The sequence below is a fragment of the Triturus cristatus genome, chromosome 3_1, assembly GCF_964204655.1.
Source record: "Triturus cristatus chromosome 3_1, aTriCri1.1, whole genome shotgun sequence".
NCBI lineage: Eukaryota > Metazoa > Chordata > Amphibia > Caudata > Salamandridae > Triturus > Triturus cristatus.
Window position 1 is genome coordinate 294,446,997 of NC_140583.1, and position 27,256 is coordinate 294,474,252.

Genomic DNA, 27,256 nt, shown 5'->3' on the forward strand with positions numbered 1-27,256 from the left:
CAAAATCTGCAGTGTTGCGTTTTTTTTATGCACAAGTGAGAAACAAATTACGGTCACACTGAGGTATAAAAGGGGAAGGTGGGAAAATATTTACAAGACCTTTTAAAATCTGTTTACAGTCAAAGATTTGAATAAGGAGGCCTGGTCAGACAGCCCCATGAAAGCAGACAAGGCAGAAAGATATCCTTTTAGAGTGCCCATAGCAGAGCCCTGCTGAACAAGGGTCAAAATAAAAAGTAAAACATCAGAAAGGAAAGCAGAAAGAGGATCACTAGACTTTTCTGTACAATATGACAAACGTTTTCCATCGGCAGATGTATGCTGTCTTGGTGGAGGGATGCCTGGCTGCCAGAATATTATTACAGACTTGGGGAGGAAGGTTGAAAGGTATCAACTGCTACTGTTCAATGTCCAAGCAAGAAGGTGAAGAGTTAACAGGTTTGGGTGGAGGTCCCTCCCCTGCAGCTGCAACAGGAGACCCTTCCTAAGTGGCAGCCTGATAGGAGGACAGATGTTCATGTTCAGAAGCTCGGGATGCCAAACTCTCTGTGCCCAGTCCGGAGCCACAAGGGGGACTTGGGCCCGGTCGGTCTTGATCTTCTTGAGAACTCTGGGCAGGAGTGGGATGGGTGAAAAGGTGTACAGCAGGCCTGAGCTCCACTCGAGATGAAAAGCGTCTCCGAGAAAGCCGCCTTGGAATCTCCTCAAAACTGCTGACATTGTGCATTCTCGGCAGAGATGAACTGATCTAACCAAGGCTCTACCACTGTTGAAAGAGACCTTGCGCCACCTCCAGGTGGAAACGGCATTCGTGATCCGCTGGGCATCAACTGCTGAGTTTGTTGAAGACGTTAAAGGGTTACGCCCTGCTGTTCAAGTCTTATCCAGAGACGCTGGGGACTCTTGGCAAAAGGGTTCATGACCCCACCACACCCTATTTGGTATAGTGCCACATGGCGGTGCTGTTGTCTGTGAACCAGTCTTCTCTTGATGGAGGGTGAAAAGGCTTTCAAATCCAAAAGGATTGCTAGGAGCTCCAACTGGTTGATGTGGAGACCAGATTCCAAAGGAGACTAGTGTGCCCTGGTCTCCACCTGTCCCAGATGACTGTCCCATCCCAGGAGGGAATCATCTGTCACTATTGTGCACTGGAACTTCAGGTCCCACTGCAGAGCCTGCATATGTTATCTGGCATGTCTCACTAGCAGGATGCAAGTGGCCATGAGCCTCAGCAGCTTCAGTCAGTCTCACCGAAATCCAGGATAGAGGCTGAAACATCTGTATCATAGCCACAATATCGTGGCCTGTCATGTGTGACTTCGGCATGTTGATAGTGAATGCAGGAGGTCCGCTGTAGTCTGGAGGTAGGAGATGACAGCCTGGGGCGCGCCTGCCATCTGCAGACAGTCATCGAGTTAGGGTTAGACTGGCACCCCTGATCTGCGTAGATTAGCTACCACCACCAACACCTTGGTGAACACCAGAAGGGTACTGGTAAGGTCAAAAGGGAGCAAGGTGAACTGAAAATGCTTGCGGCCTACCATAAACTGCCGGGAACACCTACTGGCAGGCAGGATGGGGATGTGAAAATAGGCGTCCTGCAAGTCCAACACTACCATCCAGTCTCCTGGGTCAAAGGCAGTCAAAACTTGAGCCAAAGTGAGCATCCTGAATTTCACATTTTTGAGGAAGTAGTTGAGGGCTGGGAGATCTAGGATAGGACAAAGGTCTTTGCCCTTTTTCGGGACCAAAATGCAGTGGGAATAGCAACCACAGCCTACTTCAGGCACTGGATCCTCTCCATGGCTCCCTTGGCCAAGAGAGCAATGAATCCTCATGGAGCAGTGACAGATGATCCTCCATCAGCCAATCATTAGATACAGGCAAGGAGGAAGGGGTAGACTCGAATGGGAGGGTGTAGAGCACCTTTGGCGATCTGCAAAGATGTTATGAACTGTCAGTGGTGGAGATGATGGCGGATCCTGCCACCAACTAGAAGCCCATGATCTAAAAGGGCAGGATTAGGAAGGTTTGGAGGCTGCAGCTGCCGGGGGGTGGTGGCTGAACCAGACCGCAGGCTACCTGACCCACAAATCTGGTATGGATTGTGCCCTGGTCCAAGTAGATGCTGGGAACTTTCATGGCTCGGTCACTGGGTTAAGACTAGCGTGGTTTAAAGTAGCTTCCGTGGCCATGAAAGGCAGACTAGGGACGTGGTGCAGCCAAGAGGCCCAATGACTTGGCTGTAGCCTGTGAGTCTTTAAAGTGCTCCAGTGCAGAGTCTGCCTTCTCTCCGAAGAGACGGGTGCCAACGAAGGGCATGTACATGAGGGAAGCCTGGGCATCCCCCTAAAGGCCATCGTCGATGAAACTGATCTGCCCAGCGAGTTGGTCATGTCCAAGCTACAGCATATATTGAACTTTGCTGCCTCTCCTGTCTGTAACTGCTTGAGAGAGAATGGCCCAGGCCTCCTCTGGGACTTGTGCCAGCACTTGCGCAACAGTTTCCCACAGCATGTGGGAATAGCAGCCCAATAAGCATGCAGTGTTCACTGACCGCAAGGCTGGCTGAAGAAAACATTTTCTTTCCCAAGCCATCCAGCCTCTTGGATTTCCTGTCTGGCAGAGCAGCAGGGAACACGCCATGGGAAGTAGAGGCTTGGACCACCAAGATCTCCGCGGTAAGGAGCTAGGTGAGAAAATGTGTGTCCCCTGGAGTGGGACAGTGGCAGTGGGCAGTCCTATTCACGGGAGCCCCTGTGCTGGGTTTGAACCAGGTTCCCAGAAGGACGTCTGTGAGGGCTTCATTTAGCGGGAGTAGGGGTTCAGAGGAGGAAACTCCTGGTTGCAGCACCTCTGTCCAGATGTTAGTCTGGACTACCATGGGGGTAACTGAAGTTCAAGGACCTCAGCCGTCCTCCGCACTACCACTGCGTATTTAGCGCCCTCCTCCGTAGCTACGGTAGGGGGAAGAAAGCATTTCAGTATCTGGAGACGTACCCAGTCCGCTGGCATCATCAAGTTCCTCGCTCCAGTCCATACCCTGCTCCTACTGGTATTCTAAGGGTTCCAATGACCCCTCCCATTCCTCACCAAGGCCTAGCCCTTCAGAAAAGGGCTTAGGCTCCGACCTTGGACACGGGGGGTCCAGTCAGAACTGGAATTGGCATTGGTCGACGCAGCTCCATGTCGTCAAGGATCAGAATTCCAGCAGTGCTGGGAGCGCCAGGCCAGTGCCAGGTAAACTCGTAGTGGCACGACCTGCGCCGGTCTGGATCCGTAACTGGGTCCATGTTGGCACCCCAGAGGCGCCGGAGTGGTACCAGATGGGGCCTCCTTTAACCTCCACAGGGCCCGACCAGGGGTCAGGCCATTCAACAATAAGGGGCATGGCCTCATAGAACTCTTTAATTTGAGCTGGGCTCGTACCAGCTCCCGGCAAACTGGGGGGGCGCCGAGTCTGTCAAGGCGTAGGTCCTGAGGAACCAGGCCTCTAACACTGAAATGCCTTCATCACGTCAGCTAACGGACAAGGAGATGCCAGAGCATGCTTCGACTTCTTGTTTTTTTGTGCCCCTACCTGAATGCCCTGATGATTTGGAGTGGGACGAAGAGGACTTATGACTTTTGGAATGGTCCAGAGACCTGCCTCTCGAGCAGGGACGGGACTTCTGAGGAGTCGCATATCAGGTCGCCAGCAGCTTCAGGGACCTCTCCCTCAAAGTCTTGGGCACCATGGCCCAGCATTCAGAGCACGACTTGGAGTCAAAGACTAGCTCCAAACACTGCAAACACACGAGGTGTAGGTCAGTCACCAACATGTTGCAGTGATAGGCGCCAGAGGATTTAAAACCGGTCTTCCTCAATTACATCTTCAACGCAACAGGAGGAAACCTCAAAAAAGCTCGCCAAAATGTCGCAACAATTCTATCAAAAACTGACAGAGGGGTAGTTATTCTATCGGATCAGCGCTGGCTGGTGCGGAAAGAAAAGAAATAATGTCAACTCACTGAGGTGGTGCCTATATAGGTGATGCGGACATCATCTCAAGCACAGACGACGCAGACAAAGCCATGTGGAGCTGACCAACTCCACTAATCGGCCCCCAGGGGTACTTACTGCTCATGAAAAATCTTCTAGATTCAGTCTGATGCCTGAGGAAATTCAAAGGAAAGGAATCTGCGGCTATATTTCTCTATCAGATACTATGTTATGGTGAGACATCACCTCAGGTGTGGGTGGCCCGGCAGCTAACTCCGTGGCCAATTCAGGAGCAATATCTAGGCCTCTAGCTGATGAGAGGCCCTAAAAGTAGCAGGGGATCCTGCCCTGGGTATTCATAGGGGAGACCTACCACAGGTTCTGAATCCATAACAAATATTTCATGAAAGTGTGCCTGGTAAGCTTCCTCCTCTAGGGCCACTATGCTTCTCTACAGGATTAAAGTTTTGGTTTTATGTCTGTCTGTGGCGTCAGTGACTCCGTACCTAGAGCTGATGGAGGCAGTAGTGGGGGAGGTGGCGGTGCTGGCCATGAAGATAACTGTGGCACCAAGAATCGCAGTGCTGGATCAATGCAGGGCAGAGGAGCCGGACCTGAAGGTGCGGCACCAAATGGAGTCCGTTGAAATGGCATGAACAGCAGGAGCTGTGCTGGAGCCATCGAGTCCAAAGGGGCTCCGTACAGCGCTGATGCCTTTGTAAAGATTTTATATATGGCATTGAGGAATGTCAGAGCCTACCATCGGAAATTCAGCGAATTGATGCATCGAAGGCCCTGGTGCAAGAGCATGTGCAAAAGGTTCCCAGTGTGGTGGAGGTCTGTCAAGAGCCAGTCCTGGTGGAGGAGTGGGGCTGCACGGAAGACCCTCCGCTGGGATTTCGACTAACTCTGGTTCCAAACACAAATGCCCTGTGGAGATCAGGGAACATTTGGGAAACTTGCCTTTGGATTTTTGGCATTTCTTGTGGTGTCTCCTCTGCTTGGTGGAGGAGGAAAATGAAGAACGGGAACAGTGTTTAGAACTCTTCCTTGGCCCGAGCCATAAAGAGCTTGGCATACTGCTCCTTGTTAGCCTTGGGGTTCATACTGAGACAGGGAGATCAAGATCTGGTGTCAGGGTCAGAACCCCAGCACCACAAACCTATTAAATGGGGTCTATGATGGACATCTGTCCATAATACAGACAGGGTCTAGAATCCGATTTCTTAGGTGGAGACATTGGTACTGCCATTTGAATGTTTGCACAAGGAAAAACTCTTCAGAGATTGAAGCTCCAGATCTGCGTTGAAGGAGTAGAAAAGGGGAACTGATGTTGATGGGCGGGAGCTTTATGGACTCAGGGATGTCGCCTGATGTCACTTCCAGCGCCCTCTACTGGCGGCATCGAGGCTATGAAGTTTTCTGGATCCAGCCTGATGCTTGAGGATTGTACTTGATACTACGATGTCACCTGGAGATGAAGGAGATACCTCCCAGACTACGGGTTAAAATCACTTGACATTTTATTTTTAATTATTGAGAGTACATACTATAATCCTATGAATAGGCCATAGTTGGACTAACTTTCCACACTCGTTAGGGTGATCTAGTAGGTCCTCGTTATCCCAGTTTCATTGTGAGGCCACTTTAGCTATTTATGTATTAATGTTTGCTAGACATTTATAGGAAATTAATACAAAACTGCAACAAATTCAGTATCTAACGCTCTGTTCGAGATCTAACAAATAAAGAAAAACAAGTGGCATCTAAAGCTATAAATCCATTAAGAACAAATAGAAAATTGAGATTTCAAATGAAAAAATATATAATGAAAATAGAAAATCAAAATATAGTAAGTAAACTGAACCACAGGGGTGAGGCAGGAGTACAGGAGGCAGAAAATTCAATAGAATACTGTCCTGAAAAATTAAATTGCCAGAAAAAACAAATGTTCTGTAAGTGGATTAGCCTAGTTTCCTCATGCCACCATAAACTTTAGATCACCTGGTTAGGAAAGACTGGAATGTGAAATCATCATGTTTGTAAGGGATTACCTCATAATATATTATATACCAAATGAAGCTGAAACATTGAATTCAGACAGTTGTTCAGATGAGCTACTGAAAATTAAGGCTAGATTTGATTAAGTTTTTAATGAAGGTAGCCATCTGAAAAAGTCAACTGCACATAACATGGTGAAGAACAGATATGTGGTTGAGAGCAAAAACACAGTGGTGGGCTGATCATTAGCATTGTGGGGTTTCAATCAAGTTGGGTTTGTAGGGTAGTCAAAGAAATGGGGTCACCAGATCATGGTGTGACTAATCACGCACTTGTAAATACAATGCCTTTACAGATAGGTGGGCGCAGGGGTGTCGGTTGGATGAGTGGTAGAGAGTTGAAAGGAGTTAAGTCTTTAAAGCAGAATATGGTTGGGCTTGTTGGTGTATGGATGTGTTTGCTGCTTGGGGGTTAGGTGTCTAAATAGGTGCCTAGTTATGTGGCATTTTAGTCGAGCAACTACAGCAATTAAGCAACATGTCACAATACATAAATCCACACAAACACATTTGACAACCAGAACACTCTTTATAAGCAGCATTCCAAGTATAATTTATGCACCGATGTGTCCAAATGACTGGCAGCCCAACTCAATTAAATCTCAAGATGCATGAGCATCAATTTCAAGATGTGCAAAAAAGTACCTCAAAAGGCACAAGAATGTATCTCAAAATGCATGATCCATTTAAAACAAAAGCTATACATATCCTGTGGAAGAAGATGTTCTCTATATAATAATGCTAGTGTGCATGTTTTTCTTTTTAATTCTTTGACACTAGTCATTAGAAGAGGTTACTCCATAAAGACCAGACCAGATCTTACATGGCATGAACATTAATTTGGAGGTAACTTTACATTGGTTTTAAATGCTTGTCTCATTATAACTGGTTTGCTCAAAAAGCAGTGGTGCATATTTGTAATTAAAGAATGAATTACTTACCTTTGCAGAAGCTTTTTCCAGTGGATACAGTATCTACCTGCAGATTCCTCACCTTTTGAATATCCCAGGAACCAGCTTGGACCAGAAACTTTGACAACTCTCCCACACTGGTAGTGGCTCCGGACTTCAACAATGTTCCACACTTGGCACCGTGTGATGTCACTGGAGCCATAAAGCACCCCCAGCCGGGATACTGAGTGGAGATTGAAGATTTTGCTCCAATAGAATAAGCACAAATACATTCTGGGGGATCCTCATCTGCCATGGAATGGCAGATCTTGATGTACAGGATAATCCATCTGAAAAGAGTCTGCTTGAGGACTACCTTGCTGTTCATAGTCCCAATAAATCCCACAAAGAGTTTGTCACGCAGTCTGAGCTCTCAAGGTCTGTCCACATAGAAACTGGCAGCTCCTTTAGGGTCAAAACAATGAAGTCTTTCCTCCTCTTTAGTTGCATGTGGAGAAGGATAGAATGTGAAAAAAGATTGATGGATTGTCTCAAGTGGAAGGGAGGTACCACTTTGGCAGGAAGGCTGCCTGGTTCACAACACCAACTTGTCAGGAAAGAAAAAAGTGAATGGTGGTTTTTCCCTCAAGGCTTAGAGTTCACCATGCCGACTTGCGGATATGATTGTTACAAGAACGACTGTCTTAAATGTAAACGGTATGTAAATGTTAACAGTAATGAGCAATTGAGAAGGGGTTCGAACAGGGAATAAGTGATAACTAAATGGAGTCCCACTGGGGCCTAATAAAAGGAGTGGGCGGGAATTTGTTTGTAAGTCCCTTAGTACATTTCAAAACAATAGGGGATTTGAATAAGGATGGTGATCAGGCAAACATACAAAAGCCGAAATAGCCGACAAATAACCTTTAACTGCGGGAACTGTGCAGCCCTGCTGGGCTAAAAGAGCAAAATAAAGAATATCGGAAAGATGGGCTTTTAGAGTTTCCAAGAAATTATCTTCGCACCACTTAGTAAACCTACTCCATCTGCCAGCATAAAGAAATAGGGTGAAGTATCTTCTGTAAGATAATATAACATCCACCATGATGGTGTAGACTCTGGAGGTGGGGCTATAGAACTTGCCCAAGTATTTGTGAGAGGTCTGCCCTATGAGGGAGACAGAGTGGAGGGTGCTGTGCGAGAGTAATCAGGTCTGAGTGCCACACGCCTTTTGGCCAGTACGGGGCAATAAAAATTACTAGGGGCCGGTCGAGGCAAATCTACCTCAACACAAAGGTATCAAGGGTATAGGAGGAAACGCATAAAGATGCCTAGATCCTCAGATCAGTCAAAAAACATCCCCCAATGCTCCCTGCATCGGATACTGGAGGGTGCAGTATGTTGGGCGATAAGCATTCTGCTGAGTGGCACATAGGTCTATCTGAATCCGTGGCGCACAGCAACATTTTGAGCCGGCCTGGCCCCCTCTCTAGAGTTATGAATATCAATTAAATTGGAAACAGTGGATTTTGCTTTGTGGTCCAGAATGTTTGGTCTTGGATCAATATTGGATTCAGTTAGGTCGTCCTGAAATGTGTGTGTGTGTGTGTGTGTGTGTGTTGCTTTCTCCACACAAGAGCGACAAGCACCACTGTGATAAATGTTCCAGGGGCCGCTTGTGACATTTTTGACTTTCCTGTCTGAGAAACCGAGCCGGGGTCTCCACGCCTATGTCTTGTGCTTTTCAACTTCCTGTTCTCATTGTTATCGCACAATGAGGCACCCTGAGCCTTGACCAACGCTTCTACATCAGAGCCCTTACAAGCTGCTCCAAGCCTCTCTCTCTCGCACATAACCCACACCTCCGAATGTTACTAAGGGATGTTTGACCGTGGGACACTTCAGGAATAAAACGCAGATAAACAACACAGAACAAACACAAAAATAGAGTAGACCATCTGTGCCACCTTACCTGTGAGCTTGCTTCCCTCTCCGGGTTACATGCATTGCCGTTATCCTCTTTCTACTCTGCCCATTTGTGTGTTCATTTCCATGTGTGACTAGTGAAAGTGCTCCAAAGCTGCCATCTGAGACCAGAATAAAAAATGCAATAGGTCTCGCCTTTCATTAAGTTAAAGCCATTTGCTTTGCTATACAATACCATTAGCAAAGCAAATGGCTTTAACTTAATCAAAGGCGAGACCTGTTGCATTTTCAATGCTTGTCTTTATTTATTCTGCTTTTGGGCATCAACTACAGGTGAGCCTTGCCAACCCTTGATGCCAAACTTAAACCCACAATGTCATCTTAATTTTTTTTTTACTCATTGTAGAGACATGTCTCGTACGAAACTATTCTGGGGCTTTGTCTTGCTGCTTGTGCCAATCCCTTCACTGAGAGGTGGGTGGACATCATGTGAATCTAAAAAAGCTTGAAGCTGCAAAACTACTGTTTCAGGTAAGTAACTTTTTCCTTTGGGGGTATGAATCCTTGCACAGATTATGAAGCATCATTATACTTCGCATGGGATTGTATGAAGTATATTTGATATTTACTGGCTCATTTGTGCTCCTCCTCCTTTGAATCTTAAATAACGCTTATAGCTACAAAACTATAGTTATACATTGTTACATGTAAATAACATTTTCCGTTTGAAGCTTGTATCTTTCCTGCATTTCCATGCCTTGCAGACATTATGAAGCAGTATTAACTTTGTGGGGATGCGGTAAACTATTTATGTGGTTATAAAAAAGTTATTTACTAACTTTCTTGTTCGCTTGTGCACCCGGACCTCCCTGTTTGCATGGATCTCCATACAATACTGTCACATTAACATGTAGATAGATTACCATGTGGCTCACAAGCATATGTCATCATTGTAAACATTTGCTAGGGTGTACCAAGACTGAATGATTTGAACTATCCTGCTTACAATGGTTCATTTTGATACTCAGACACCCATAGCGGGCATGGCATTTAAAAAAAAAAAAAAAAAAAAAAAAAAAACTCACTTTCATTTGTTTTGCCTCCTGTAAAAACATAAATGACTGTTCTCCTTGCATCTACCATGTGTAGTGTCTTTTCTGATTGAGGGTTTGAATATTAAAAGAAAACGGGAAACTGGACTGATTGGTTCACATGGAAATCTGATACCACCTCTGGAATTAAGTGATGGCTCATTTTTAATATTTAATACCTACAATTTGGTCACCTTACACAAGGATGTGATCACTATTAAAAATCCCATTTTAAGTGTCATAAACTGGACTCCTTTTTGGTGCGTCAGTTAAAACTAGGTTTCCTGAGCTCTGCCAGTACCAGGATTACGTTCCGCATTGAGCTGGGATCGAGCGTGGTGGAGAAATACTCTTCATTATCTCTAGAAATCTTTGTATTACTAGGGTGGTGAAAGGATTCTTTACCGAGGCACCTCACGTATGTGCAACTAGGGAAGGGAGGTGCACTCTGAGGCATATGATAGTTTTGCATCAATTAATTGTATTAAATATATCAGGTGTCTGACAATGATTGTGTCCCCTGTCAGGATATATTGTAAGGGTTCTTACATGCACCAGTATATAGATTTGTTTCAATTGGCTGCACAGCATTTGTGTGGTAGGGGACATTTTGCCACCCTCAGGGCTTCCATCTGGAAGGCAAGATGGCCAAATTGTAGGCTGGATGCGCCAGATGGCACACTTTCTACTCTTGTAGGGTTAATAGGATTTGAAACACTAGTATTTTTATCATTCTGATGGCTGGCATTTCTATATAGCCTATGAATCATGTTTGGCAGACCCACTGGGAGGCTATTCTTTCTTTCTTTAAATCTTTATTTCGGCAATATTTCAGCCATAAAAGAGTACACAACATATTATACACATTAAAATTACAATGTTAAAAGAGCATCTAAAATGACATAGGCAAATGCAAATCAGGAGTGTAAATCAATGTCAGTATTAATATTAATTTTAGGACACACATTGTATCTGTAACTAGCGTTACACAAGCAAAAAACATGCCCGGCTACTAGGCAGTATTAGATAGTATAAAACTCCTTTTAATCCAGAAAGCATGCAGATACTTGGCTAAGGCAAATACAATGTGACCTGCAGTTTCAGTCTAAAAAACCCTTAGTGCGTCCGAGCATTTCCTAAATCCAAGGTTCCTACAGATAGGTACGATCCAATTCTGCCTTGCTCTGCTATAGAGTGGACAGAAAAAAAGAATGTGACTTTCATCCTCTTTGGAGGCTATTAGGATAAGAGCCATATTTGTCTGCTTCTCTTTTTTTTTTTTTTTTATTAACATTGCAATCAGGGGAATCGGTTGTAAAGACATAGGCAACGATCCCAGACCACTATATCCACAGTGCATTCCATTGTAATAGGTGGTTATATACCTGGAATGAAAGCTTTGGCATTCTGCCTTTTCATGTGTTGCGAACAGCTCTATTTATGGTGTTCCTCAGGTTTGGAGGACTGTCCCTTGGTCAAACTCGCATATGGTCAAGATATCCTTTAGCCTGCTTAATATGTCTGCTTCTACATTTCATTGTCCCAGCAGGTATATTACTAAAAAAGATCTTTCAATGAACTGCTCAACTCCAGCTATATGTTGCTAAATTGGAGATGATGTTTTTGTGCCTCCATGTTTGTTTGGATACATTTCAGTTGTGTTGCCTGCTTGGATTTGTACTACTTTCTCTCAAATGTGAAAAGATTTCAGTGCTAGGAAAACTGCATTCAGTTTCAATACATTGTTGTGTTTTGCTGCCTCTTTGGGAGCCCAATGTCCTTTGACATTAAGGTCCCCCATGTGCATCTCAACCTGGGCTGGATGAATTTGTGGTGATGGTCGCTGCGGGGAGTGATTGCTAGATCTGCCTACCTTGTGTTAAGGTTTGTAATGTCAACCAGTGTAGTTCCCTGTGTAATTAATTTCTTTTACTAGATCTTTCCAATCCAATGTCGACTGTGGTCATTAACATAGCAACCACTCTTGGATGGGCCTGATATGTAGAATATGGTGGAGGGAGTTAAGGGAATGCACAAAGCTATCACCCCGGGTTTATTTGCTGCAACTCTTTTGGATCGATCAGAAAGGCTTAGTTGTCATTCATTATCTAGTCTGTGCTGTTCTGGCACAATTTGAATGAGTTTGCCTTTAAAGTCAGTTTTCTAGGTGGGGGTACACAAGTGTCCCCTGCTTTCACCTTTGAGTGGCCACCATCATGAGAAATTTCGTGAAAGCTCTGTGCCGACTTTATCTCAAACAGTAAGACATTATACCGGTAAAAGGAGTTCTTCACTGCAAATATAAGAAACTTCTTGTGGCTGCTGTTCATCGGGATGTGGAAATAGTTATCCTTGAAATAAATGATCACTAAATTATCTCTCTTATGAAACGGTAAGATGGCTTACTGTAGGGTGGTCATCTAGAATTTCTGTATTCTGATGAAACTGTTTAGGAATCGTAATCCCAGGATTGGTATTAATGTCAGATCATGTTTGGAGGAAGAAGTGAAACAAGTAAACTTAGTTTCCTCTCTTGGTAGTTTTTTTTATTGCCCTCTTCCTCAGGAGGTCTTGCACTTCCTGATGCAGCAGATTTAGTTCTTATGCTTTGCATACCCTCTATTTTTGGCTGGATGTTTGAAGGCATTTTTCAAACCTCTGGCTTGTAGTGTTCCCATCGTTTCCGTGGTGTTGTCATTGTTTGTGACCGGTTGTAGGAATATGTCCACTACTGTAAGAAATGTGATTATTATTTTAGAGGGGCGACTACCCACCTCAAGGAATGTGTTTAGGTTTATTATTTATCTAATGCATAGCTGCCCAGATAGGGCTTCTCAGTGCTGCAGACTGAAAATAAAGCCAATCCTAGGCCTACCAGGACTTAAGAGACCACTTTATTGCTGTTTCCTAAAAGGAAGAGCATTCCAGTGTCTCCCTGCCAGATATTTCAATAAGCGTATGCCTTGTCTTGATCTGTTAAATATAGCCAGAATGGCTAAATTAAAACGAGCAGAACGCTTGGATCTGGAAGGGTGGTGCAGCTGAATCAACTGCCTGAGATGGATCAGGCTAGATCCAGAGAAACACAATACAGACCATTAAGTTGTATTATTTTTTCCACTGGTAACCAGTGTAGGCCTGCAACCTGAGAAAATATGGATTGGTGTTTGAAGATGTGTAAAAGACGCAGGCTGCAGAATTCTGGATCACCTGCAGATGCCTAATGGTGGAACATGAGGCACCAAGATGTAGAACATTCCCATAGTCCGGGGGTGAGATAATAATTACCTGGACTACAGTCTTTTGGATAGGAAGAAGCAAAGTCCAGAAGAACTTTTGGAGACTTCTCAGAAGTTCAAAATAGCATCCATCCAATTTGTTGACCTAAATATCCATGGAGAGATTGGCGTCCATCCAGATCACAAGATTCTTGACCACCGGCCAGGCTATAAGAAGTGGGCCAAAGTCATTCGGCCACTCATAAGGAGTCCATAGCCGAGATTGGTTCCCTACCACCAGGACTTCGATTTTCATTCCATTGAGCTGCAAGCAGTTTGCCCCATTCAGTTGGATACTGCTGAACATCAGTTCCTATGTTGGTTTGGGGCACTACCAAGTTCAGGCAATAAGGAGAAAATCAGCTGGATGTTATTGGTATAGCATAGCGACATGAAACCAAATGATTCCGCCAGATCTGCTAAAAGGCATACATAAATAGTAAAAAAAAAAAGACAAAACCCTGAGGAACTCTGCAGTTGCCTAAACAGTCTCAAAAAAGAAGGGATCATCAATGGTGTCCGGCTATGGCCAAACTACAGGGTCCAGAATAAAAGTGTTATTTTGACAAGTCGAACTGCAGGGTCTAAATTGCTACAGTCAGGCTATAATGTTAGGCTTAAAGACATGCTTTACACTGTCATAATACAAAGACATAATGGGTACTGCAGGCCATTAGTGATATTTAACATAAAGGCCCTAGGTACATTTTGAAACATTCACTATGGACTTATAGGTAAGTTAAATTTACCAATTAGGATGGTGCCTTTCGGACCATGTTTGAAGTGGGAGCATGAGTACTTTACCACTGGTTAGGAGGGTTAAAATGTGCGGAGTTCTAAAGCCAGCAAAAAATTACAGAGTCCTGTAAAAGGCGAAACACACAAGATTATCATGCAAAAAGGCAGATTTCCTTCAATCGGCTTTCCCAACAGGCTCACCTGTGAAGGGCATGTTAATTATTAATGTCTGCACTTCAGGGCTGTAGCCTGAGAACCTGAGGCAAGCTGTCTGCTGGCTGTATCTCTGGCCCTCAGTGAGGACATCAGACATGTATTTGTAATAGTTTTACCCTACTGTATGACAGCTTTTGACTTCTTTATATATTGTTCTGGCAGGTATTGCCTGAGCTCCTTGATCTTGTCTCATTGCTAAAGATCTTACTGCAGAACAAGGCATTTAAGATGACAATACGCCATTGGTTGGCTGTTGACTTCTCCATCTAAGTCTGCTGCCTCCAGCGTTTTGTTCTCCTTGTCTGATAGTGGGTCAGGTACATTATCCCTCTCCCTGCAGTCGGCACAAGGAGCAAATAAACTGGAGCATTACCCTTTATCTATATTTGGCACTGGCTTGAAAGCTTGTATAGCTTTTCCTACCTTGGAGTGGCTACCTTCGAAGATGCTAACTCTTTTCATTCCATTCAGCTGCAAGCAGTTTGCCCCATTCAGTTGGATACTGCTGAACGTCAGTTCCTATGTTGGTTTGGGGCACTACCAAGTTCAGGCAATAAGGAGAAAATCAGCTGGATGTTATTGGTATAGCATAGCGACATGAAACCAAATGATTCCGCCAGATCTGCTAAAAGGCATACATAAATAGTTTTAAAAAAAGACAAAACCCTGAGGAACTCTGCAGTTGCCTAAACAGTCTCAAAAAAGAAGGGATCATCAATGACCTAAAAACTTTAACTGTATGAAAAGGAGAACCAGGCCAATACTATACTCCCAAGCCCAGAGCTCTGCAAGCGTCTGAGAAGTAAGTAATGAGAAATGGTACTGAATGCTGCACTGAGATCGCGTAGAATAACTACCACCAATCGACCCTGATCAAGCGCCTACCTCAGCTCTTCCGAAACGGACATGAATGCTGTTTCAGTATTGTGGAGTGGGAGCAACCCAGATTGAAAAAGAGTAAAATAGATTGTCAGTTTCAAAATAGCCAGCCATTTGCATATTGGTGTTTTTCTAGCACTTTGGTGGGAAAAGGTAATAAAGAGATAAGCCTGTAATTCCCGATCTTTGAAGCATCTAGTGGCACTTTAAGCAATGGCTTCACAGCGGTGTGTTTTCATACTGACAGCAGTACCAAGGTAGACCTAATTACATCCCTTGTCAGGGTGAATCCTCAATATCATTAAATTAACCGGAGCTCAACCTCCTGGTAGCTATGGGACATAACAGACAGACTTGATTTAGGGCAATGAGTAAAGTATTTATTCTGTACCAAAAACAGTAATAAAGTTAAAATGCAGTACAATAAAAGTTCCAAATTAAATTAGAAAGATCGAGTAAAATCTCAAAATCAAAACACCACCAAAATAACTAAAATCCATTAACAGGACCTGGAGATTTGAATTTTTAATGTTTTATGTAGAAATAGTGCCAGTGATGGTTCATCGGCATGGTAGATCGAGGCGCAATTTGACGCTGACCATGATGAATCACAGATCGGATACACCAACCAGGTCTGCCCTGATCAAAGATTTTATCTTCTGACTTTAGTCCTTTAAGCCCCAATCCACGTCTAAAAACCCCCATGACCTCAGGGGAAGCACTTAAAGGCTAATAGGGTGTCCGGCAAAGGCCAAACTACAGGGTCCAGAATAAAAGTGTTATTTTGACAAGTCGAACTGCAGGGTCTAAATTGCTACAGTCAGGCTATAATGTTAGGCTTAAAGACATGCTTTACACTGTCATAATATAAAGACATAATGGGTACTGCAGGCCATTAGTGATATTTAACATAAAGGCCCTGGGTACATTTTGAAACATTCACTATGGACTTGTAGGTAAGTTAAATTTACCAATTAGGATGGTGCCTTTCGGACCATGTTTGAAGTGGGAGCATGAGTACTTTACCACTGGTTAGGAGGGTTAAAATGTGCGGAGTTCTAAAGCCAGCAAAAAATTACTGAGTCCTGAAAAAGGCGAAACACACAGGATTATCATGCAAAAAGGCAGATTTCCTTCAATCGGCTTTCCCAACAGGCTCACCTGTGAAGGGCATGTTAATTATTAATGTCTGCACTTCAGGGCTGTAGCCTGAGAACCTGAGGCAAGCTGTCTGCTGGCTGTATCTTTGGCCCTCAGTGAGGACATCAGACATGTATTTGTAATAGTTTTACCCTACTGTATGACAGCTTTTGACTTCTTTATATATTGTTCTGGCAGGTATTGCCTGAGCTCCTTGATCTTGTCTCATTGCTAAAGATCTTGCTGCAGAACAAAGCATTTAAGATGACAATACGCCATTGGTTGGCTGTTGACTTCTCCATCTAAGTCTGCTGCCTCCAGCGTTTTGTTCTCCTTGTCTGATAGTGGGTCAGGTACATTATCCCTCTCCCTGCAGTCGACACAAGGAGCAAATAAACTGGAGCATTACCCTTTATCTATATTTGGCACTGGCTTGAAAGCTTGTATAGCTTTTCCTACCTTGGAGTGGCTACCTTCGAAGATGCTAACTCTTTCATACCTTCTGTGGCCTGGTCTTTGACAATAGGAATCATGGGACTGGTTCTTTATCTGGGATGTCAAAAGTGTCTCTAGTACGAAACAAGCCTCAGACTGAATTTCTCAAGCTAAATCCCCGCAGGTGTATGTTAACCTCTTGACCACTGCATTATACAAAGAGGTCGCCTGGAGTTGAGGGACGTGATAGAGGACCTCCGGAGAATTAACTTATTGATCCTGCCATATGTCTTTCATCTCATGCGTGCTTATCTCCAGTAAGTGTTAATCATATTTCACACACAGCTCTTTGTGCTTCTCCTTTTATGACCGTTATCACTGGGATTCTAGCTCTCCTGGAGTTGCATCTCTAGGACTAGCTCTAGGTCAACTACCGGTACGCTCTATCTTTTCACCAGCATCAGTGTATCTTCCCCAGTTTTGAAAGCTTTTTGAAACCGACACAAAGAGCGCAGGATCGTTAGTGACTTTTGGTTTCCACCCCAGGGCCCCTTTGGTGTTGCATCAAGTGTTTCTAGAATAAAGGCTGCTTTAGAGTCTTGGAGCGAGAAATGACTTAATTTTGGCCTTCTGCAACCATGGGGCATTGTAAGCACATACTTCTTTACTCTCTGCACATGCTCTGTGTGCCTTTTTCTGCCAACTTTCTGGTTTCCATTTCAATGAACAATGTCTCCTCTACATCAGATTCATGCTCTCCTTGGGCCTCTTCTGCCTCCTTTAAGACATCTTTGTCACCTGCCAACCCAGGTCCCTGAAGTACACTAGCCTTTTCTGAGATAAGGTGTACCGTGGCTTTCACAGTTCTTAGTACAAAGGCCTCACATGCCTTTTAGTCTTTGGGCTTATGATCCTTTGGTAAAGAGACTGAAAAACATATTCATGTTTTTCAGTGCCAATTTATGGTGTCAGTTGAGGAAATATCTATACAAAGAGGCAAACAAATAGATAGCACCCTCCCCGTTCCACGACACCATCATCAAAGCACAACATATCTTTTAAAAACCGGTCTTCGTGTGCGTTTTAGTCCAGTTTTCAACTTATGGATTTGCCACAGATTTTTCTACTCTGTTCTGTGCCCTGGATCGTGGCACCGCCTCTAGTCTTTCCTATGAAGATCATCAAAATGAAGCCATCAACATGACATCTGAATGCAACGGAGGAAAAAAATCTGATTATAGCAACCACCTATTGGGGCACTGTGGATTCATGTTCACTCAAACACCCATAAGAAAAAAGGGCAAGATAGAGAGAAATTCGGACAAGCATTGCAATGCTTACTGATGCAGCTCATCTTGATGAGATTCTTAATGATGCTTAATTACTGTATGCCTCAGTGGCCCTGGCAATAACATTTTAGGCCTGTAGCAAAATCTACAGATTTATGACTAACTACATGTGCCACAAACACCAACATTAGCAGCATACTCTGATGACCTCTAATTCAAATGGATCAAAAGATACAAAAAATCTGCATGTTAAGTTAACATTATTTCTGCAGGTGAAATGCTCTATTTGACTTGCCAGTCTAATAATCACCTGTTCAGACTTTTGGAAAGCTGAGAAAGTCTTCCCAGAAGACATTAATACTCCTAGTGCATCTTCTGATGGGTTAGTGCTATTATGCTTCATATTCAGCATGGGAAACTACTTCAGTTGGAAAACTGACTTTACTCAAAGACTTTCACCAATGGAGCAAGCTAGGCTCAAAATTAAACAAATGTGAACTATTTGAATATGATACTTATGTCTGTAGATAATTATTGCAATGCTGAAACCAGTTCATAATTACACAACAATGTCTTCAAAGGAGCAATTTTATGAAGAAGGCAGTCAGAATTTAAAATAACCACAAACATTTTACATAGCTCTTACTGGTCTTAAAGCATCTTAATATACTGCACTGAAGTACTTGACAACTAAGGTCAGAAGGGTAGACTTACATTTGAAATCAACAGAATAGTGGTCAGCAGAAAGTTGACTATCAGAATCATTGCCGGGGGCCCCGGACAACAGGCTCTAGCATTAATATTTAAAACCATCGGGGAAAATGTACCTACATTCTGAACCAGAAAGCAAACGCAAGTTAATCTAAGGGTTACAACCTCACAGTTAACACTACCATGAAAGCAAAAGGTTTTACTGATGAAGCAAAATGCCTTCTGGAAATTGGGCAAGATGGCCAAAGTACAAGGACAGATGCATGCACTGCGCTCAGGACTTTAAAAGGTACACGTGAATATTAGAAGGGTATTGGGCATAGTAAATTAAAAAATGTAGGGCATATAACAAATAGCATGATTAAGCTCTTTAGAGAGCATTTTGATTAACTTGATTAGCGTATAAAGGATTAACAAACTACTCCTGATCTTTAGAGTGTATTTTCATTTAAACGATTAGTGTATAAACAACTATCCCAACACTCCCCCCGGCAGTAAAGTATCCTCAATTAACCTAAATGGATACAAGTACAACAATTATCATGATAAAAGCTTAGGGTTCTTTTACATGCAACATCATTTCTCGGGCTAAAATTTACCGATATGTCAGCTTTCCCATTTGTTGCATACCACAATACATACAATGAAAACAATCAGTGCTTTTCCATCCGTTACAATGCATGGCACACCTAGGCAAATTCAATAAAGAGAAAAAACAAATCTTACCTGGCAAAACTTTAAGCTCCACTTCATCACTGTATTTAGAAGAACCAACATTCTCCACCATGCAGCGATACTGGCCCTCATCGCTCTGGGTAGCATTGCTGATTACCAGGGCTCCGTTGGGAAGTTTAACAACACGCTCATCAAGAAGCAGTGGCTCTCTATCCTGCTCCCATCTTACGAAGGGCACAAGATCAATGTTTATTTCACAGTTCAGGACCACACTGTCTCCTGCATGCACAGATGAAGGCTCAGGCTGACCAGTAAACCTTGGGACACCTGGAATTGTGAGAATACAAAACATCAACTGACTGAAATATGTATGCTGTAACACCAAAAAGAAAGTGTTAAACAACGCGAAACAAACCCCCTACTATAGGACAGGCCAATTTTTAGAAGTGAATCCTGAAGAACATAGAGACATCAGGAGGGAGGGAAATCTATAGCAGAACAGGGGTTTCTACTACCTTTTACCACAGAGGAAATTCAAAACCTGTAAGAAATGTAAAATTGCTAGGCCGTTTGATTATAACACCCACAGGACAGTTGGTTAAAAGATCGTATAGGAGCTAAAATTGTGCAATGAAAAAACGAAGGGATCTCTTGGACAATTACCATAAACCCATTGATTCCTATTCAGTATTCCAATAAACATGTAGGAGAGGCTGAAAGGCTCTGAAATAAATCTCGGTGTCTAGGTCTAGCCAAGGCTCGCCACCAGTAGCGAATCCCAGGATGGCCCTGCCAAGAAATTTCTATGTATTCCTGAATTGGATTCCTAACCAACTTTAACAGGCACATGAGTCAGGCCTTTGCATTTCAACCAAACTCTTGATCCTTGGCTTAGGAGATTCCAGATGTCCTTCCATAGACAGTCATACCACAGAAGTTGTAATAAAATTACTTACCAGTAACTCTGGGCCCGTGGTCCCTTTGGTCTGCATGTTATTACACACTGAATGTATCCAACATCATGAGGTTAGATGTGCTAGTAAAGTAATAACATTGAAAACCACATTGGTCGACAAACTGTCTAACCATTTAGAGCATTTCCCTACCAACTAACCTCCAGTGGCCCTTCTAACTCAAGCCACTGATTGACCTTTTTTATCGCACCAGCCCAGTGCCAACTATCATTCCTCAAAAATACAAATAAAGGGTAGAATTAATTAAGGACAAACTACCTTTGTGAGCAATCAGATATTTGTAGTCCATGGTCTCAAGCCTCCTCTTAGCTGCCATGTGCCAACACCATAAACAGGACTGGGAAAGGCTTTGTTAAAATGATTTGGTCCCTTTATATTTTGTGTGGCAGCACACCATGAGTGTGCTGCTACACAAAATATAAGCAGCCTCTTCAAGCACAGGTTCAACACCTACACTGCTGAACGCCCCTGCCCTTACCTCAAACACTTTATTCTGCCATTCCCGACGGGAATATGGATATGCTCCAAGCACAAATATGCTACTAACTTACCAAGAGAATAGATGTGAGTGAGCAAACCTCATTCAAATAGGTTGCACAAAATTTCCTGCATAAAGTGAGCAATGCTAACAAAACAGTCTGGAATAACCTACGCAGTGTACAATGGGAACATGCCTTTGGAAGGACACTGATTTTGCATTAACTGTGGTCGAACAACAAAGTACTGGAGGAGGCTATACCTCTCTATCGCCTTTGGAGTTACTGAATATCACCAGGTAGCAAAAGTAGGGTTTACCACGTTGATGCCATGGGTAACATTCAAGAGGTGACAAAAAGATTATCAATTTTCATAGAGGGTGTATGTGTTCCAAATCGAATTGAGGGTCTTTTGAGACATCTACACTGTGTACAGATTGAGTAAGAATTAAGTTATTGGTTGGAACATCAGAAGAACAATTTTCTTGTTTAGAAGAAATTTTGTTTTTTAGAGAATAAAGAAGGTGGCTGTTTACGGTGCCATATTTTCTTACAGCAAACTAAATACAAAACATTTAAAAGGAAGACGTTTGTCTATCCTTCTGAACAAGGTGATAGCGGTTTATGAAGGCTGTTTTTCATCTCACAAGGAAAATGGGATTAGATCATAAGTTACAATTGTTTAACAATTAAAGATTCAGTGTCAAAACAGAGCTGCCACGGCGGTGCACAGAAAGATGCTTCCTAGCGGAGAGAGGTCTGTAAGAATGTACAAACATTTTGTAGTCCTGTCACCCTGTGCCAGAAAAGCTTAGATACAATTAAAGGAGGGCTCTAAAACATTAAGTGATTTACAAGATGTTAGTGGTAAAAGCAAAAACCTTTATTCTTCTACTGTGGAGTCCTTTCTGGCAGCATACACAACAGCAGTGTCTGTTTCTTACAAATCCAAGTTAGCAGATGCTGCATTCCAGAAACCAGTCTGTTAAGGTGAGCAAAGGAAGGGAGCGCCAAAATCTGATCCTCTTGCTAAATCAGGTAATTCAGATCCTGTTAGAACATCTCCACAGTAAGGCAATGACTGTTTGTGTTCTCCAATTTCTTGAGAATCCTGTAAAGGAGTGGCGTAAGCAGAAAAGCATAGAGGAACTCCATCAACCAGTCAAAATATTGTGTTGGCATTTGAACAAGGTACTATTGCCACAACAACAGCTCTGTTGCACCGTGCTGACCATATCAGATTTTGGTAAAAGACATTTGTGTAGATGGTTATCTGAGCCGATTTGATGTATCCTGGAGCATGTAAGCCTAGTCAGATTTTGTGGAAGACTGGACGTTTATGATTGTTAAAATGAATGGTTGTAGAGGAGTCACTGATCTAAGAGTCGGTGCTGTGCCTTAAGGTCATGTAGGTGCTCCAGTCCCGTCAGTGTATGCGTGTCTTTCACTACTGCTAAGTGGATACAGTAATGCTGTGGAGTTGGACTAATCATTATTTAGTTCTGATCTCTATTCAGCTTGATTCTCACAACTACTACAGGACAAGCATTTGCAATGCAATAGGTCTCGCATTTATAGGAGTTTGAGCTATTGGCATTGTAAATGACAATGCTTTTTATTTAAGTTTGGGTTTTTTAAAACATAAATAAAAGGCACTGTCATTTATAATGCCTATATGTCAAACTCGTATAACTGCGAGACCTATTGCATTGCAAATGCTTGTTTTCCAAAGCATTCTGGGAAAGATGCCAACTAGAGCAAACTGTTAAAGAACACAGAGTGTAGAGGGACGCGAAAGAAGGATTGCAGGCTTTGAGGAAGAGGAGGGCCACGGACAGAGATCATGCGGTGAGAAACAGGAGGGGGCAAAGGCAGATATGGAAGACGACGATCCACGGAGGAGGTCAAGCCGTGGGGAGGCACAGGCAGAGAGCAGACACAGAGCAAGGGGAGAGGAGGAGACAGGCAGCCAGAAACAGGAGGGGCACAGACACCGTGAAGGGCAGAGGGAGCTAGATTGTAGGCGCTATGAAAGAAGGAGACGAGTTCAAACATTGGGAGACTGTGGAGAGAGGCACTGTTCAGGGCAAAGATATGTATTTAAAGGAGACACAGGCAGAAAGAGGTGAAACCGGGAAGAGGCAGAGGACAGATAGGGGGAAGGAGACAGGAAGTGTGAAAACAGAGCGTGGAAGGGGCAAAGATGCACGGGCAGGGAGAAGAGTGGCAGAGGCGGGGAGAAGAGTGGCAGAGGCGGTGAGAAAAGGGGAACAGGTAAGCGAAAGGCAAAAACAAAGTGTGCGGGGAGGGGGAAGGGAAACATGCATGTCCAGGACAAGCAGGGTTGTGCAGAAAGTGCCGATTCTGCGTGACAGGCACCGCCACAGCTCCGCCCCTCAGTCTCCGGCTCACATTTCACTTTAGTTCCTGTCCAAGCGATTGTTATAGCTAAAAAAACAAGCATTGGCCGGGATGCCTTTTGTTCTCGTCCATGTGCAGTACACGTCATGGCAAAAGTTACGTATGCGTGTACGGTCTGCGGTAAAAACAAGGCAGTGCGCGATTGGCTAAAATGCAGACAGAAAAACAGTATTTGCAGGGATCACTTGATCGCTGTGCAGGCTAACGCTTTGAAATATAATTCAAATCAATATTTTCGGAAAAATCTTTGCATATAAAAATGGTGTATAGCAGCTAGCCAGTGTATAAACCACGGTCAAAGATCTGCAAAATATGCAGCTAACAGACAACCAAACTTTAGAAATGGACACATCACAAAGCACCCTGCACCACACACGCACCACACACACCACCCACCCCTCGGTGATCCGCAACGGTTACGCCTCACCTCCATGCGCGGCTAGCCGAAATAAACAACAAGCAGGTGAGCTTAACTAGCCCAGGTGCAGTAGTCACTGCACCTAAAACGCAAAGTGGATAGGTGTACAACCACAGTATCACGACACTATACTGGTGTACACCTCGTGAAGTAGATGCGCGGAAATGACTGCGGTCTGCGGGAGGCGGGAGTCTCCTATATGACGTGGTTGTGATGTAATTGCGCATTGCGTTCTCTGCCATAGGTCGACTCTCAAATGTCGTGCTCCAATTATCGTTCTCTTGCAGTCACTGCTATCCGATCCAAATACCTACTGGCAGGTGGGTTTATGCGAGGTAGTCGATGACGGCAACATCCTCACAGGTTTTTAACAGGTTTATAACAAGCCCGGCGGAGCGTGGCGCGCGCGCGCTTGGGGGCGGGGGAGCGGACCCTTTGAAGTGCTCCCAAAAGGCGGATTGCATGGCGGCACGATGCGCGTGATTGTGCGCGTGCTAGCCATGCAATCCGCTTTTTGGGAGCACTTTTCAAACCCGCTCTCTATAGTCTCGCTTTGCGATCGCTTACGTGATAGCAAGGCGAGACCTAAAAAATCGCACAGCATAGTGCCTGGGTCGTTTTTGATGCACTCCAGATTAATTCTTACCATGTTGCTGAGGTTGACTGTAGTACATATAGCGTGGCTCATTCAAATCATCCAGGTGACATGAAGCCATGGTAACGATAGAGGCAACCCCTCATTCTCTAAAGCCATGTTGGCTGAAAAGCACAGCTGAAAAACATACACAAAAAGCACAGCTGAAAAACATACACAAAGCTTTCCTTGATACAGGAAGACTTGGGTGCTCTTTATGAAAAGAACGGAAAAGCTATCTTTACTTTAGGAGACTCCGTCCGTTTCCTTTGTGCGACTCGGGCCCCCAAATGTGACTCAGGAGGTATGTTCAGTCTTCAAAGAGCTCTCCTCCACAAGTCTGCTTACTAACCTGCTACAAATTTAGCTTATTTTCCAATGAAATAGTTCTTAAGATTAGGCACTCAATCCAGACACAGGCTTTGCCTGAAAGATAGCAAAGTCCATTTAATTCCAGTGCAGAATAAAGCAAGAATCTCATCATTTGCTCGATTGATGGTGGAAGATATGACAAACCTGATTAAGAGGACAAAGGACACAGGCTCAGCACAAGTTATCTTTAGTTGAAAAGCTGTCTTGCAACATATAGCAACAGTGTCTTGGCCAAATCCCTTTGGATCTGGGGGTACGATTTCATATTCTAAATCACACCAATCTAATTAGCCATCTTTACGAGACGGTAGTGAAAGGTACTGCCCTTGACATACCACTACCCTTGACATACAACTGTTTTTCTGCCCAGACCCGGCTGTTCTCCATCGGCATCAATTCAAAGTCTAATCATGCCTGTTTATCAGAGTTCATTGGTATGGCTCATGGAAAGCCTGGTCCGGAACCATTACCTACACAGATTCTCCTGCAAACCGACTCCTCAAAAGCGGTTGCATGTAAGGTATTTAAGGTTCTATCTTGCAGAAATTTCAGAGTGGGTGAATAAAGCCATTTGAAACTTAATGGAAGCAAGATCGAGATTTATCTGTGATACCACGAATACCTGTGCATCTAACTTCTAGCAGAAGGTTACTGGCCCCGGACCTCTGCCTTACTATGAAGTGAGCTTTAGCTAGGGGGTGCTTTTAAATGATGAGCTTTTGTTTGCTCCTCACACTAGCTATATAGTCATGGCCTGCCCAGTGCAGTGCTTTGTTACCAGAGGCTCAGTAATACCTGGTACGATCGCTACAGTTTGTTCCAGGGTAGACTACTGTATGAGTCGTTATCTAGGTTTGACCCAATATTTGATCCCTTAGCTGCCATACCATAAAAATTATGGTCCTTGGCTGGTCATCAGTGCCATTAAGTGCTCACAAACATCCCGTGACATGACTAGTCCTCACTGACTGCTTGACCACATGCACATTCAATTTAAGTCGCAGTAAGTAATCAAAGCCAGATAGTGAGTTGGTTTGCGAAAACTAAATTTTTCATCTGTCTACTTTATAGTGTTAGCTGTGGCTGGTGTGCCTTCAAAGTTCGGGCTGTGGAACTAGCTCCCCTTAGAAGTCTCCAGAGAAAGAAACTCAACAAAATGTATATATTGACCCAACTCTGAAAGATGTAGCAAAGGGAGAGTTAGGATTTCAGTTGTCTAACAGCTAGAGCAGCATTTTAGTAACTTTTACTCAGATCATCCCAAGTCTTTGGTTTGTCTTTAATATATATATAGCATTGATGAGGGGAGAGGCAACTGACCACTCTCTTTGCACAAAGGGGATGTGATCAAGGCAGACTGTGCAGGAGGATTTCCCATCACTATGGAAATGGACTACCCATGTCCTTTCCAAAAGCTTCCGTGCCAACTCGAAGCACATCTATTTTCAGAAAAAGAAAACAAAACCTGTCTGCTGCATCACTTCCCCTCCTTACAAGCAGTACCTCTCCCCTCCCTTGTCTTTGTAAATTATCAAGCAATAAGAGGGTCGAGGTAGGAATTATCCAGAATAAAATACATGAGAGGAAGAGATTCAGCCAAAAATGAGTAGAAGCACAAAAAACTAGAGCAATGAAGAGCAATTCTCCTAATTACTTCCTTACAGAGATCAGGATTACAGTACAAAGCCAGTGACGAAAAGAATTGTTGTATAGGCCTGCTAGCAAAAATAGTATTTTATCACTGAACAGCGTATAAAGAAAACAATTAGAAGAAGCAGCTCCAGCTAGCTCTAATTTCAGGGGTTTATTCTAGTGAATGGCTGTTATTTTTCTAAACAAGCTGGCACGGTCTAATTCAACCCATTCCATTATGTCCAAAGATGGCAATTTCACCAAGACAGGACTGCAAAGGAGGTATAGATAAGCAATCGGGCATATGGTTGTTTAGGCCTAAATATGCCTTCTTTATAGGAGAAAAACGATTCACTATAGATTTACTGTGCAGAGCTATGAAAATATTTCTCTTGCACAAACAGTAATGGCCCAGAGATTTTCAAAATGACTGATATTTCAGTTTTCACACCTTAACTCTAAATCAAAGAGGGATAATTCATAAGGACCAAGGGGCCAAAACTGGTGGATAAAGAAGTATAAAGAAGAAAATGTTGAATACCCTAGCGAGGTGATTTACTTTGAAGAACGTTTAATTTGTAGTGCTGGTCTAGTGAGCACATACTCTTTCAGCCCCTCCCACAATCTCAGCAAGAGCATCTGAAACTCCATATGTTCTTTCAGAGAAGGCGCAGCCCGAAAACCTGCATCTCCATGGTAACGCCCACAACTATGTGCAGAGACCAAGTTCACTGTGCTCTTGGGTAAAATTGTCATCTATTTCTAATATGCTGAGAGGTAAAGCAGGACATCATTTTTAAAGGATCTCATCCAGTCCACAATTTACGGGTTTTATATGGACTGCTTATCATTACTGTAACTGATCACGTGGATAGATTAACATTAATATTGAAAGGGCAGGAAGTATTCTGCTCAATAAACTAAGAATATGTAAGCTCATGCTTGGCAGTGTGGGCATCAGTGGCATAATTATACCCACCAATGGTGTAATTCTGGCCCTGGCGTTATTGCTCCTCTTGC

The 27,256-nt window shown here is 43.6% G+C and overlaps 1 protein-coding gene across 10 annotated transcripts in view; it reads right to left on the reverse strand.

The window, feature by feature from the left end:
- NEO1 (neogenin 1) overlaps positions 1 to 27,256 on the reverse strand; it is a 552,683-nt gene that overhangs the window by 233,186 nt on the left and 292,241 nt on the right. For all 10 annotated transcript variants that reach the window (XM_085643916.1, XM_085643915.1, XM_085643913.1 and 7 more), the window contains exon 3: positions 19,361 to 19,636. In XM_085643916.1, coding sequence (XP_085500042.1) covers positions 19,361 to 19,636 — 276 coding nt within the window. The remainder of the gene's footprint in view (positions 1 to 19,360; positions 19,637 to 27,256) is intronic.